At 34.7% G+C, this 14,798-nt stretch overlaps 1 protein-coding gene across 1 annotated transcript; it reads right to left on the reverse strand.

Moving 5' to 3' along the window:
* Positions 1 to 65: 65 nt before the first annotated feature.
* LOC129000180 (ragulator complex protein LAMTOR2-like) lies at positions 66 to 14,020 on the reverse strand. The gene is made up of 3 exons (XM_054427125.1): positions 13,815 to 14,020; positions 7,851 to 8,013; positions 66 to 293 (listed from the first exon to the last, which is right to left on the reverse strand). Exons 1-3 carry the CDS (start codon positions 13,880 to 13,882, stop codon positions 147 to 149), a joined length of 378 nt encoding a protein of 125 aa, XP_054283100.1. The 5' UTR covers positions 13,883 to 14,020; the 3' UTR covers positions 66 to 146.
* Between the last annotated feature and the right edge of the window lie 778 nt (positions 14,021 to 14,798).

A 14,798-nucleotide genomic window follows, 5' to 3' on the forward strand; every position in this document is an offset into this window, starting at 1 on the left:
TCCTTCTTGTACATCCTTTTTTTGTTAATCGTTTCTCTGATATTGAGAAAAAAATACAGATAAAATAGTTGAATATAAACTTTATTTACATAGAGTACACAATAGTATTTAGTAAAACTTATTTTGTTATGGCTGAAAGACAAGAATTATGATGTAGTGACTAGACGAAGAGGTCCCTCAAGGTATTGAGCCAGGGCTTGCGCTTTTTCTCGTAGGATGCCAAATCCAACAGATTCTTGGGCATAAAGACACAGCAGAATATTAGCCACTTGTGTGATAGCCACTTTACCTGACTGAAAAAAGAAAGTTATATGAAAATTTAACACTGTCAGATTAGGCCTACTGGAGGGTTCACAATTAAATTTGTATTACATTAAATATTCCTTAATGATTCATACCGATTAAATACCCATAATAACAAATTAAGGTGATTGAAGGAGTACAACTATAGCAACCCAGCAGGCGCACAGGCAGAGTTTGTCTATGACTGCTGATTCCACAGACAAAATACAAATTATAACTAGCTACAAAATTTGTTGGTGAAATTAAAGTTAATGAAAGAATAAATTTGTTGTAAACTCTTTTATTTTCTTACAAACACAACACTAAATTATATTTTGTAAACAACTGCATATGTAAAATGTAAAAACATATGATGGTCCATCACTAATCCAGACTAGATGAGTTGGGTTGCAATATTCAACATCCCCCCTCACCCAACTTAGCTAGGTAAAAGTCCTAGGCACTTTTGAAATTTGTGATGTTTTGGTTCGCTTAGTCCTTTAGTAAAAATATCAGCAACCATGTATTCTGTGGGTTGGTAGTTCAATTTTATTTCTCCATTTTGTACTTTTTCCCGTATAAAATGTTCTCTGATACTGATATGTTTAGATTTACTTCCTATAATGGAGTTTTTAGCCATTGTAATAGCTGATTGGTTATCACAAAATATTTCAATGACTTCTTGAGGTCTTCCCATATCATTAATCAATTGTTTTAAATGAATGGCTTCTTTTGCTGCTTCAGTCAATGACATGTATTCCGCTTCACTCGTAGACAGAGCTACAGTCCTCTGCTTTTTTTGATTCCCAGGAGATTACAGCCCCGCCAAATTTAAAACAGTAACCGGTGTATGATCTCCTGTCTTCACTGCATGCCCAATCTGCATCTGCTGCTCCAATTAATGGCTTTCCTGTTTTGAAAAATTCAAGACACAAGTTCTTTGAGCCTTGCAAATATCTGAGAACCCTCTTTGCAGCAATCCAGTGTTCCTTTTCAAAACAAGAGTTATATTGGCTCAGGTAACTCACAGCATGTGTTATGTCAGGTCTTGTGGCTATTGACAAATACATCAATGAACCGATTAAATTTTGGTATGGGTAGTTACAATCTTTCTCATGTCCTTTAACCAATTTTAGACCTGGTGTTAGTGGAGTTACAGCTGGCCTTTTTTAGTAGACAAACCTTTTTGTTTTGAGCATTTTTTAAGTCAGTAATCATTTTCGTTGTTTTGTTGAATAGTTTTTTATCTTCATTTTCACTCTCATCCACCATTATTTCTTGGAGGTATCTCTCAAAGTTGTTAGGAAGTTCCATGTAAACTTTTTCTTTTATTTCTCCATTTAGAAAAGCAGTTGAAACGTCCATTTGATCAATACTTAGATCATCTTCAACAGCAAGTCCAAGCATAAGTCTTATTGAACTTAGCTTTGCTACCGGAACAAAAGTTTCATCGTAGTCAATGCCTGGTTTTTGTGCAAATCCTTTTGCTACCAATCGTGCTTTTCTTCTTTCTAGCTCTCCATTTGGTTTTAGTTTCTTCTTTAATACCATTTTACAACCAATTACATTAATATCTTTGTTTCTATCCTCGAGCACCCAAGTTTCATTTTTTAAATGAGCTTTTATTTCCTCTCTTATTGCTTCATTCCATTCCTCTGAAGATTCTAAAGTTGAATCTTCATTGCAGGTAGCTGACATTTGATAATCTTTTGTCCAAAGAGGAGGTTTTCTTTGCCTTTTCTGTGATACCCTTATTTCATCAGTGTCTAAATGTTCATTTGAGCTTAGTGAGTCATCAGGTTGATTTTCAATATCATTTGAGCTTGGTGAATCATCAGGTTGATTTTCAATATCATCTTCGAAAATAATATCATTTTCCATTTCACTGTCATTTTCTTCTTCAAATATAGTGTCAAAATCAGACTGGTCATCATTATTTTCGCTCTGTTTGATCGGAATAATGCAAAAATCTTGATCTTTTGTATCACTTTCTTTTATTTTATTTTGCTCAAGAAGATTGTAATCATTTACATCTTCATTTCTTTCATAGTACATTTTTGAAAGAACTTTTACATCTCTTGCAATTTTAACCTGCTTTTGTTGTGGCATCCAAATTCTGTATGCTTTTGAATTGCTTGCATACCCCACAAATATTCCTTGCTCCGCTTTCGGATAAAATTTTCCTTTTCTTGAAGCTTTGTTTAATACAAATACTTTTGATCCAAATACTTTCAAGTTTCTTGCTGAAGGCTTTCTTCCAGTCCATTTTTCATATGGCGTTAAGTGTTCAGTAGCTTTTGAAGGGCATCGATTTCTTATATAGTTAGATGTGTTAATAGCTTCAGCCCACATACATCCTGGTAGATTTGATTCTATCAGTAAACATCTTGCCATATCCAATAATGTTCTATTTTTTCTTTCAGCCAAACCATTTTGTTAAGGCGTGTATGGAACTGTTAGTCTTCGCCTTATACCACTTTCTTTCAAGAACTTGTCAAATTCATCATTACAATATTCTTTGCCGTTATCTGTTTGCAGAAACTTGATTTTATTTCCTGTTTGATTTTCCACCTCATATTTATATTCTTTGAAACGTTCAAAAATTTCGTCTTTACTTTTCAAAAAATATACATAGCAGTATCTTGAATGTTCATCAATGAATGTTCCAAAATACTTATTTCCTCCAGGTGTAGTTACTTTCATAGGACCTACAATGTCAGAATGTATGACTTCTAACAAGCCTACATTATTTGCAATCTTTCTTGATTGAAATGGTGTTTGTGTCAATTTTCCTTTAATACACGTTTCACATTCTCCAATTTTGTCTTTCATGTTGAAGGTTAATCCATTCAAAGATTCATTTTTTAAAGCTGTTTTTAAGTCAACCTCGTTTAGATGACCTAACTTCTTATGCCAATCTATGATCTCAGGTTCTTTTGTATAGTTTGATTTTTCATTTACCATTACAGATTTTGTACTTTTGACATAATAAAGACCACCCTGACGTTCAGCTGCCACAATTACATTTCCTCTTTGGTTTTGGACGACAGCTTTCTCTTTTTCAAAAATCACTTTAAATCCTTTATCTGTTATTTTACTGACACTCATTAGATTTGTTGCCAAGTCTGGTACAAACAGAGTGTTATTCAATCAAATGTATGATTTCAGAATTTTTTTAATTCCAGTGAAACCGTTCCTGTTCCAGAAACGTCAGATGTCTTTCCTTTAGAAGCAAGTTTCAAAATTCCGTTTGAATTTTTGATATCTCTGAACTGTGATTTCTCTCCACACATGTGCGATGTACATCCACTATCAATACACCAATCAGATGAAGTAGAACCTAAAATGTTCAAATTTGAAGAGAAACATTCAGCCTCTGCTTTAAAACTATTTCCCATTTGTTTGGATCTACAGTTGTTGGCTTTGTGTCCAATTTTTTCACATCTAAAACATTTAACTTTGAAACCTACTTTTGTAGTGTTGTTCTCATCTGGTTTTTTATGACTATAAGTGTTTTGAATACCTTTCTTGGAGTTGAACTGCTTTGTTTTGCAATACAATGTATCTTCATTATTCGTACAAGTGTCTTTTGACCTAGCTTCACTCTCCTCAATTACTTTTATTTTTAAATCATTAGGAGAAGGTAAAGTGTCTCTAGACTCAATTGCTACACGGAAATTTTCAAATGATGATGATAAGCTGTAAAGTAGCATAATGCTAAGTAAGTCTGAATTGATAATTATGTCCATTTCTTGAAGTTTGTCAACGATCTCCATAAATTTGTTGACATGATCCCTAGCATCTTCCCCATCTTTCATTTTATGAACTATTAACTGCTATTAATGTGGCTTTCCTTGCAGGACCAGAACTTTGGTAATTGTTCTGCAGGCAATCCCATACTTCTTTGGAAGTTTTGCAGTTTTTTACTAATTTCAATTCACTAGGTGAAATTATCAATATTAGTTCTGATTTTGCTTTAAGATCTTTAACTGTATCCAGGTATTCTTACCAACTTCATCCTCAGGACATTTGTTCTCCCCAGATACATATTCCATTAGGTTTTGTTGGATTAATATAGCTTCAGCTTGAATTTTCCAAGTGTCATAATTATTTCGTTTCAAAGGTTCAATTCTATAGCCAAAACTCATTTTACTTATTTTTAAGCACAGAATACTGTAAAATGATTATTTTATCATTCCAAATGGCCCATAACCTTTGTTGGTGAAATTAAAGTTAATGAAAGAATAAATTTGTTGTAAACTCTTTTATTTTCTTACAAACACAACACTGAATTATATTTTGTAAACAACTGCATATGTAAAATGTAAAAACATATGATGGTCCATCACTAATCCAGACTAGATGAGTTGGGTTGCAATATTCAACAAAATTAAATGGTATATTTTGTACCTAGTGCCAATAATTAGGTTTTGCCGGCTCAAGATAGTTTTTAAAACGATCGAGAGCTGCAAAACATTTAAATCATAAGCATCCTGTTAATCGTCTATGACTATGCAATGTTTCAGGATTTTTCTCGGTTCTAACTATTTCAAATTACAATTTTATTAGAGCAGCGTCACTGCTCGATATGGTCGCTAGGCTGTTTGCCCCCAAGGCGATGTCACAATACCCTGCCCCGCACCACCCTCACTCAGCTACGATGTGCAGTAGCACGTACCCGTCTCACTTCCACCATGCATTAGACCTAGTCTTAAATAATGTGTAAAATGGGTTTTGGATAGAGCCCAGCATCCTAGAATGTGAAAGTTTGGTTAAAAATTAAACCTTTTATACATGCAAATATTATGTCAGCAAGTTGATCAATCACCGAAATGCTTTATTACCAATCCTTACGCTCCTTTCACACTTTAAGGTTTTTGCCATTCGGTTAAAAACCATAAAAGAACAAATTTTTCAAAAAGTGTATAGAAGAGTATGATGGTAGAGAACCATGCAATTATTATAACTTAGCTTTGTTGTAATGATAATAATATTTGTCTAACTGTGAATTGATAAAAAAACATTTACCTCGCTATATGGTCAGAAACTGCCCAGGTAATATGAAAGACACAGCATAAAATTGTAGGGTTTTCAACAGAACAGCAAAGTAGTAGGTTGTGTCCTCGCGCCATTAAGTTTCCGAGTGCAATTCTGTCTCTCTCTGTTTTGAGGCCTAGATCTAAATTGTGTGCTTTTTGTAGCCAAGAGCAGTTTTATTCTCATAACTTATTATCTTATATTTAAACTACATGTACAAATTGAAAATGCATGTAGATATTTAATACAGTGTTTATGATTTAATCTATATAAATAGAATTACAGTTTTGTCTGTAGGCCTACATTGCTTAGAATCATGCAGTTTTTGGTTATTTTTACGTTTCGTAGCCTAAGAAAGCCGAAACGAGTCTTATCTCAATTTCTGTCTGCCTGTCTGTTTTCCATTCTGTCATTCCGTCTGTGATGCCAAAATGCCATTTTACGCCGCCTACTCCTAGAAAACTAGAGTACCGATCAAGGTTCTAATCATTTTTCTGTATTTACTGGATTGGTGAGAGTGTCTTTGGCTATAAAAACATGGCCTCGCTTCTTTGAAAACAAAATAACGAACCATCAAAAACCCAATTTTGTTTGATTTTTGTCAAATTTTCTCCCAATGTTTACTATTACACTTTATGAAATAACGATCAGCTGTTTGGATTAGTTCTCACTTCTAGCTGTCACTGATATGTTTACATTAAGAGTTGTTTACAAATACTGCAACCATTTCCGATCAAGTTTTGTTAGCACATCCAAATCAAGTGAGATTAAAAACGTTGTGCCTTACTTAACCGGTTTAATTAATCGCAAGCATAACGATTGTTCTTGAGTTTTGATAACCGGGGAAAATACCGTGAATCAGTGTTGTATTAGTGCTGGGCAACTTACATTTATTTAATCATCGTCACCAATAGCATACAAAAAAGGTTTTCACTCATTGACGGCGCTTCAAGAACAGTTGTGTAAAGTGCAAAGTAAAAAATCATAACTGCAGTGGGTGATTGTGGATGTTGCTGCGATCTCGGAAGATCTTTCTGATTTCGCTGTGATCGTAACAGAAGTTTAACTTACAGATGTAGCTAAACTCGCTTTTCCAAATGTGTCACTTTTGGTTACTACTTACTTACATTTCGACAACGATATCGGTACTTTTTCTAGATATATGTACTGATTATCGTTTAGAGATTACGCAATCTTTTAAATAAGAAACCTTTGTTTAGATAAAGGTGGTTCTTTCAAACTGTCATTAATAGGCCTATGTTAACATTAAAAGTTGCTTACAAATAATGCTATTAAAGGGTTATAATTTTTTTATTCAATTTAAATTGATGTCTTACTGTATAGTTTTTGCATTTTCGGTCCGGACTCCAAAATGGTTTATGCTATGAAAATGATAAAACGTGAGTGAACGATTTTTTAGCAAACCATCTTTTACCTTTTACCTTCGATGTCTTCACCACAATCCGTATATCGGGGAATCGTCATAGTTCTTCCGTCTGGACGGGATTTCGCTGTATGTTCACGAAGTGAGCTGGCGTATGTGTGTGTATGAATGTTCCTCTGTGTATTCGTTTATGTTGTAATATGGTCTATTGGTGAGGTATTTTTTTAGGTGTTGGACAAATGTTTTATTGTTGTGTAGACGTTTAAATTGTTGTGGTAGCAAGTTGTAGAATTTTGAGTTTTTAAACTTGGCGTTGTTAACGTATAAATGTTTTGTGGACTGTGTATCTATTTACTTATTTATATATTTGCCAACGGATTTACACAAATTTTATAGTTTGATTAGGCCTAAAAACGATTAGGGCCTATCATAAAATTTGATGACACTATCAAAATTTCAAATAATTATTGTGTTTGTAATTTGTTTGGGTTAAAGTGTAGCAAATCCCCTAATTCAATTCAGTATTTGTGTGTGTATGTCTGTTGGTAACACATGAATGTCCTTATTTCTCAGTGTTTCGTGGAAAAGACAAGATCACCTTTGTTAAGGAAAATTTCAACCCGAATAAAGTGTGCAGTAGTGAGGTTAAGGTAGTATTTTAACTAGGCCTACTTTTAACCAGTGTGAAAAGTAACTTTCAATTACAGGCCTACCTTAGGGCTATGCCTAATAGATCTCTAAAGCAATTCCTTTTATCATTAGATATAAAATATGGACGAACACGATCGGGTGACATTTAATTGTGAAGCATTCGTTTTAGCTTTGAAACTGTCAGATATTGTATTTGCGAAGGTTTATATGTATTCCTATAGTATACAGTAATAGTTTTGCCAGCATATCTGGAAAAATGCACACTAAATATGCAAACCAACTCCTGTTTTGAATATAAGGTTTTAACTTACTACAAGATTCCCGTACATAGAACAGGCAAACAGCTAGTTACCCATAAAAAGAAAAACTCTGTGAGTTATATCTCTCCTGATCTACCCACATATAAGTTATTGGTTAAAAACAAGATTCCCCAAGGGATGAACACCAAATAATTAAGGCTAGTAGTAGGCATAGTGTTTTTCTTTAGTCAACTTACTGAGCACTCCATTAGAACCAGTTGCAGTTTGTCTTCTTTTAGAGCATTTCGCCCATTTTTTTCATAAGCTGACCAAATGTTGCTAGCTATTGCTGCTATGACTGTAGCATCTCTGTCTCCAAAACCACTGTACGCTAGAAGAGTGCCTTCGTGGTTCAGTAGTCTGGAAAAAAGGACTAGGTGAAATTCAAGATTTTTTTAAAGCTTCGATGAGATTATATAGACCTCACATCTGGTATAAGTAGGCCCTATATATGTTTAAATCTATCTATAATATTAAAACGAAACAGGGTTTTATTATTTCGCGATTCTGAATCAACCACTTGACCGATTTTCATGATTTTTGTGTTGAAAGAAAGATAATTTTGAGAACTAGGGAATGTCGAAGCCATAATTTTAATTTAGGGTTTCAGTTTTTTAGAAATTAAGTTTCAATTTTTTTAAAGCCTAGCAGCCGACGCTAGCAATTCAAAGTATTTTCAGTGCTGGTTAAACTAACAGCTGGTTATAAACTGTCATTGAAATGTTTATGTTACAAGTTGTTTGTATACAAAAATATTGTTCTTCGGTGTTGGCCTGCATACTATTTCACTTTAAAAATTTATTTTTTTTTCTACCGTGAAGGATCTGCTTTATCAGGAAATGTGTTATTTTGATCTATACATCTCAAACAGTTTAATCAAGTTTTGTCGTAAATGCAAACTGTGTAAGTAAGTTATTTAGTTTATGCCATGGAAATTTCATCTCATATTTGGGAAATCCTTTTTCAGAAATTTATTGCTTAATCGTTTAAGATATAAGTGGTTTACGTCTTGATACTTCTTATTCTGTATGTCCGAATGTATGTGAGTCATACTATAATTTTGGTTAGTAATGAAAGCGTCAATTGGTGTAGTAGATCTCTACAAAACTGTCCAACGAGCTGCAAGGTGCAGTAGAAACCAAAGTCGACTCATACCATACCATAACTCTCCCCATAGTATTGAAAAGTGCAGACAAAATATACAGACCAGTTCAAGATAACGGAGGTCGAGATAAAAACAAACAGAGAGCTATGAGAAATGTGTAAACACCCAGATATAGGGGTGCTTTCCAGAAGTAAGGCTTGGATGGGCAGGCTATGCGTGGTGGATAGGAGATAAATCAACTTTTAAAAGTATATTCCATAGTACCACAAGATAAAAGACCACTTAAAAAACCAAGAATTAAGTGGAAAGCCTTCGCCGTAAAAAGTGTTCGTGAGTCGCTGCAGCGACGCATGACACCCGGAGGGTTAAAGATTATGAAAATAAAAATTTTAAAAACAATATTTTGAAAGTAAACTTGATATACAAATTCCAAGATTAATCCAGACACCAATAAAGTTCAATCGATTCCCTACGTAGAAAAATTAAAAGTTGTGTACTTTTATAAGTAATAATATTTTTTTTTTATTGTTTGTTTACCTTACCGCAGCTGATTTTTGGTGATATGTGGTTTCCATGGCAACACAAAATTGTTTGTTATTCGCTAAAATAAATGAGTAAATACGCAAATCAAGAAGCAAGATATTTATAAACATTATAATAGTAAGAAGAAACAAATACCCCCGCCGCAGCAAACCTGCAGACTAAGCGAATTTCCATTTGCCTGATTGGATTTACACTAAAATGTCTCCTTAAAAATATTACATTTATTCCCTATTTAAATAGCATTAGTTTAACGAGTACTTAGGTTGGCTGCAACAGGGAGGGTGGTAAAAAAGTGTTTTTTCCAAATTTGATCAAAATATGCTCATAAACAAGCAAACTACAACAGTTTACAATTTTCTCCATATAAGAATAACATGGGAATTTTAAATTTACAATTTTTTTAATTTTCTCCGTAGCCATTAGGCGCATAATAACGCTTTACTAAATTATTGGTTTTTTTAAGCTCTACAAAATGGTTTGGAAAGAAGTTGCTAAATTTTATGTTTTTAGGGTAAAAAATGGGAAAAACCAATTTTTACCACATAAAACCCCCCATAAACCCCTCTTCCCATAATCCGATCATGCTGGTTCGCAAACTCGTTCGAATAAACGTAGGTTTACACATTTGTCCCAAATTTCATAAAAATCGGATGATTTTTGCTCGAGTTATTGCGCTAACGGACACATATATAAATATATATATATATCTATATATATATGCTATATGAATTCGAACTGATGGTGTTTTTGGCCTCTAGGGACCTCAAAACGAAAAAGTAAATTGGTCCCGGGTCCAGGTCTTACCATGAGTACTACGGTAATAGCTTATTCCCTATATGGGAAATTCGCTAAAAGGGCGAAAAATAATAATAACTAAATAACTAATGGCGCTGCCTAGCGGTGACACGAGCGGCACTCGTAAGTCGGCCGCCGGGCCTGCAGCGGCCGTACGAGTAACGCTCGTAAGTCGGCGCCAATGGGTTAAGGTGCATTTTACACTACTTATGTGAATAGTGATTAATTCATTAATTAAACGCCGACCGACAACTGCAAATCTGGGTCTGAGATACAGGGCCGGATTTCCCAATAGGCTCGGGCCTATGGGCACGAGCTCTTAAAGGGCGCACGGCCGAGAGGAATTTTTGTTTATATTTAAAAATAAAAGTAAATGGATAAAAAAAACTCTAGGTTCATAGGAAGAAATAATTGCTAGAAAATGTAAACTATTTTTCAGAATTACGCATCAATTTCATCGGTTATACGGGTAGTCTGTAGGGATGTTGACAAGCACCCGAGCGGTACGCATCATATTGCCACTGCACTGCCACTATGCTGGCTCGGCGCTACTGATCGGAGTGATTAGGGGCGCATGTGTGCTAGACGCTGTTACCACTCTCACCTCACAAAACAAACGTTACCCTACTAACTAATCTTTTGATTAGTTTACAGCAATCTGCAGGATCAAGTTAAAATATATAATAGGCCCTGCATTGCACGTTGTGCTGAATATTTAACCCTCCGAGTGTCCATAGTTTAGGCCTTAATGTCCACCTATTTTTAGCGCATTTGCAAGGTTTTATTAAAACGGATCTGAGAAGCTTAAAACAATGTTAATTCTACTTTTCTATATACCGTACCATTTTGTTTGGAAAATCATGGGCTTCAATGTCATATATAAAACATAAGGAATATTTGTTTCAAAAAAATTTTTTAGGTACCGTAAAAAAAAATTATTTTGGAAAAATTGAAAAAAAAAAATAAGTTCGCGCTCAATGAAATTGTATAAATTATAGGCCTATAAATATTTGAAAATAGCCACTTTGTTCTAAATTTTATGAGGATTACAAATAAATAATAATATAAGGAAGTAGATTTGCAAATAAATAAAGCCTGGTTTACACGGGTCGAGTACAGCGGGCGAGTCAGTGTAGGAGTTGCCACTCGCTCTCTAACTCGCATGGTGTAGACATGCAGACGAGTCGAGCAAAGGGCGAGTTGATAAAAAGAGGTCAATTGAGAGCGAGTCGAGTGATTTAGTTGAAAACCGAGTTGCTCGGCCCAGTAGCTACCCCTACTACCACGATTTGCCCGTGAAACATCTGTTTAGGGCCTACTGCTATCAAGTGAGTCCAGCGTCCACAGAATGATTTTTTTTAATTTTTTTTGTGGACACTGAGTGAGTCGATCACCGATCACACACTGACACACAATGATCAGTATTGAGGTTAGTTCAGTGAGTAGTGTAGGCCTACTCACCCTCAATGCTCAATGACAATGGTTTATTTGAACAGTACAAGTGATTTTGTACAAGTACAAGTTGAACAGTACTGTGTTGCATTGTCTCGTAAATCTACTCTTATAGAATTTAGTTTTTAAAATTGTTGTACAACAACTTAAGATCTACAGTTATACTGGACTGATTTTATTAATCAATGGTTCGTTAGAAAGCATATGTTCTATTAGAATTACATTGAAAACGGTGTTTTCAATTTTTTTTTTTGAGGCAACTTTTGGCTGCCTTTACATATTATTTTAAAGAAATGAAGAATAGTAATTTGTAACCAATCTTATTTTCTTTCAGAATATCACCTTTCACTTTGCTCTATTTCCTCACCGTTTACAAGTTATTTGCAAAAAAGCTTTTAAGCAACCTCTGAATTTAAGTGGTGATTCAGTTTTATATCTAATAATCTAATTCAGTGATTCAGCCTAATTAAGCTATTGTGTAGATTCAGTATTAAACTCTTGAAGGGCCATTTTAAACTCAAACAACATTTAACACAAAAGATACGGTATACGGAATACACTTCACCATATAGAAATAATAAAAATTACTTCTCTGTGCCTACACTGTCCCTGTTTGAAATAGGAACGCGTGTAGACAGTCCAGTCGAGTACCGGGCGAGTTGAACAAATCAACAACTGGGCCTAGTAACTGGGCCGAATAACTCGTCTGACATACTCGACCCGTGTAAACCAGGCTTAAGTTATGGGCAAAAAACAGATTTCAGTACATAGCGTTTAGCTAAGAATGCATAGCCTAACCATAGCTAGGAATCTGGCTGATAAACATCAATATCACCACCTACTTCATCCGGATCGTCAATAAGTCCTTCAACATCACTAATATCATCTTCTAGTGCATTACGTATATCACTACTGTCCATTTTTACCACTAAAAACGACGATAAACGTACAAAAACACACAAGTCACCGATGTGAAATAACCAAGTTGTCTAAAACACGAACGTCAGCTGTCTGCAACAATTACGATCGGCTCGGAGAACATAAAGCGCTTAGAGACAGACCTCTGGAGAAAGCTTAGAATCTAACGAAAAGAACGATACCTAACTCGATCCAGTTCAATCCAATTCAGTCAGTCATAGAGCCTTCGCCGTAAACGATGTTCGTGTGTCGAAAAATCGACGCGTGACACTGCACAAAGTGTGTCGTGAGTCGATTTTTCGACGAGTGACGCTCGGAGGGTTAAAAAAACTATGAATGTAGGCCTATCTTTAAAATTATCAAAAAAATATTAATCTCAGTTTGCAATAGGTTTTAGAAAAGTTCAATAGGCTACCCTCCAAAGCACCATTAATGCTGTCATTTTCTCCTCAGACATAAAGATCGGTATGGTTGCAGTAATATTGCTCTGTTTTAACTCATAACTCATTTATTGAACCAAAATAACAAATACAAATCTTGCTTTGGAAATATAACCTAGCCTACATGCAGTATCGCCATAGATTAAACAGAACCATAGCCTAGAACTCAAATTGACTTCTTATCACATTGTTAATTCAAAAGTGTTTTCATGTCTAGTTCATGTTGGTGACACTGGACGTCAGTTTTGACGTAATTTACTTTCTATTATTTTAGGGATAATTTAGTTCTATGATGTGTTTTAATTTATTATAATATAACCAGGAGACGACCTATTGTTTAGGATTATAGGCCTATCGTTATATTTTGGATTAACAATTTATAAATAACACGAGTACCTAGTTTTCAGCTAATCTACTAAAGGAGTATGTTTAATCTATGGTATCACGTACCGTACTGTAAGGAGTTCATGTTTTTGGGCCTGAAATTGGAATCAATTGCCATGTTTTTTGCAGGAATGTTCGGTCGGTTGAGTTGTTTTCTTTCAGTCCCACAATCATGAGCATACAATTGCTAAAAGTGTTTAAGACGGCATTTTGTTAAGGCTAAACAAGTCAATTCTTCAAAAAACTTGCAATGATAAAATTCCGACGAGGAGTGGTATTCAAGCAATTAAGTTAGGCCTATGGGCATGATATAGCTTTTAGTAAAGGTTTGAAGGAAAACTTTAGGCGACCAGCCAAGGGGGCGGAAAATTATTTGGGCCTAGGGGCTCCAAAATGCTACACCTGGCCCTGAAAAGATATCGCTTTAATTTTAAATTGAAACATTGTCCTTAATAGTTTCAGCTTTTGATTAATTGAGCCTAAATAAATTAACGACTTAACCTTAGGCCTAACTTATTACTTACAGTGTATTCTCAACTCCTCCAGTGTTTGCTTGGCTTAATACCTGAGTTAAAATCTTCGGTCGTAGCATTTCTAAAATTATATTTTAATTATTAACTTATTATTATTAGGTGCAGTTGAAATATGAGATGGAACAATTTACGATTAAATTATATTTTTTTAAGGTTAATTGCTATCTCCGCTGATCTACTATTCTCCTCCCTCCTGAGTCCTGAGTCTGTCTGAGTCTGAGTCCTGAGTCCTGGACCTGGTCTGGTCTGGTCTGGTCCTGATTCTGACAGGTTAAGGTTGAGGTTTTTTTCGGGTCTGACTTAGGGGAGATACGATTGAGGCATTAGTTCAAAATTCCTCCGTGAACAGCGCTGTAGTAGCGAGAGCATTTTGGCAATGAAGGTTTACTAATCGCAAAAATAGTCCTGTTCATAAAGTAAAATTATAAATGCCTCAAATTCAATTTTATAATTTTTTTATTATAAAATTACTATCATAACCTAACAAAACTAACCAAAATTGCTGATAATGAAATAATATAAAAAAGTTTATTAATAGAAAAAAATAATTCTGTTCATTAAATAAAACTAGAAATTGCTCAATTAAAATTTTATAATGACTTAATAATAAAATTAAACTGTCATAACCGAACCAAACCAACCAAACTTGCTGATAATGAAAAAAATCTTAGTCAAAAGGTTGGTGCCACTAGTGGGATTGGATTCGAACCCGGAACTCTCAGCATACAGTGCGACACGCTAACCACTAGACCACCGAGGCCGACGGCTGAAAACCGTATTGTTACGGTAATGGTGTTCCCTCTACTATTGAGAAGCCTACTACAGCTGTCATCGTAACCTCACCTATACCTCCCCTGAGTAAATACCATTTTTTTCCTTACCGAAAAGGTGGTCTGGCTATTTTTACCCATGAGACATCAATGTTCACCGTAGATGTCCATTAAATTATAATTATTATAAAAAAATTATAAAATA

Source organism: Macrosteles quadrilineatus, unplaced genomic scaffold (genome assembly GCF_028750875.1).
Source record: "Macrosteles quadrilineatus isolate MER2022 unplaced genomic scaffold, UCM_ALF_1.0 Scaffold_8__2_contigs__length_117827958, whole genome shotgun sequence".
In the NCBI taxonomy this organism is placed as follows: domain Eukaryota; kingdom Metazoa; phylum Arthropoda; class Insecta; order Hemiptera; family Cicadellidae; genus Macrosteles; species Macrosteles quadrilineatus.

Excerpts from the sequence above, each read along its gene's own strand:
- LOC129000180 (XM_054427125.1), bottom strand. The coding sequence starts at position 13,882 with ATGCTACGACCGAAGATTTTAACTCAGGTATTAAGCCAAGCAAACACT. Across the intron at positions 8,014-13,814 it reads GGAGGAGTTGAGAATACACT|ACTACTGAACCACGAAGGCA; the intron begins GTAAGTAATAAG and ends CCTTTTTTCCAG. Across the intron at positions 294-7,850 it reads TGGTTCTAATGGAGTGCTCA|TCAGGTAAAGTGGCTATCAC; the intron begins GTAAGTTGACTA and ends TTCTTTTTTCAG.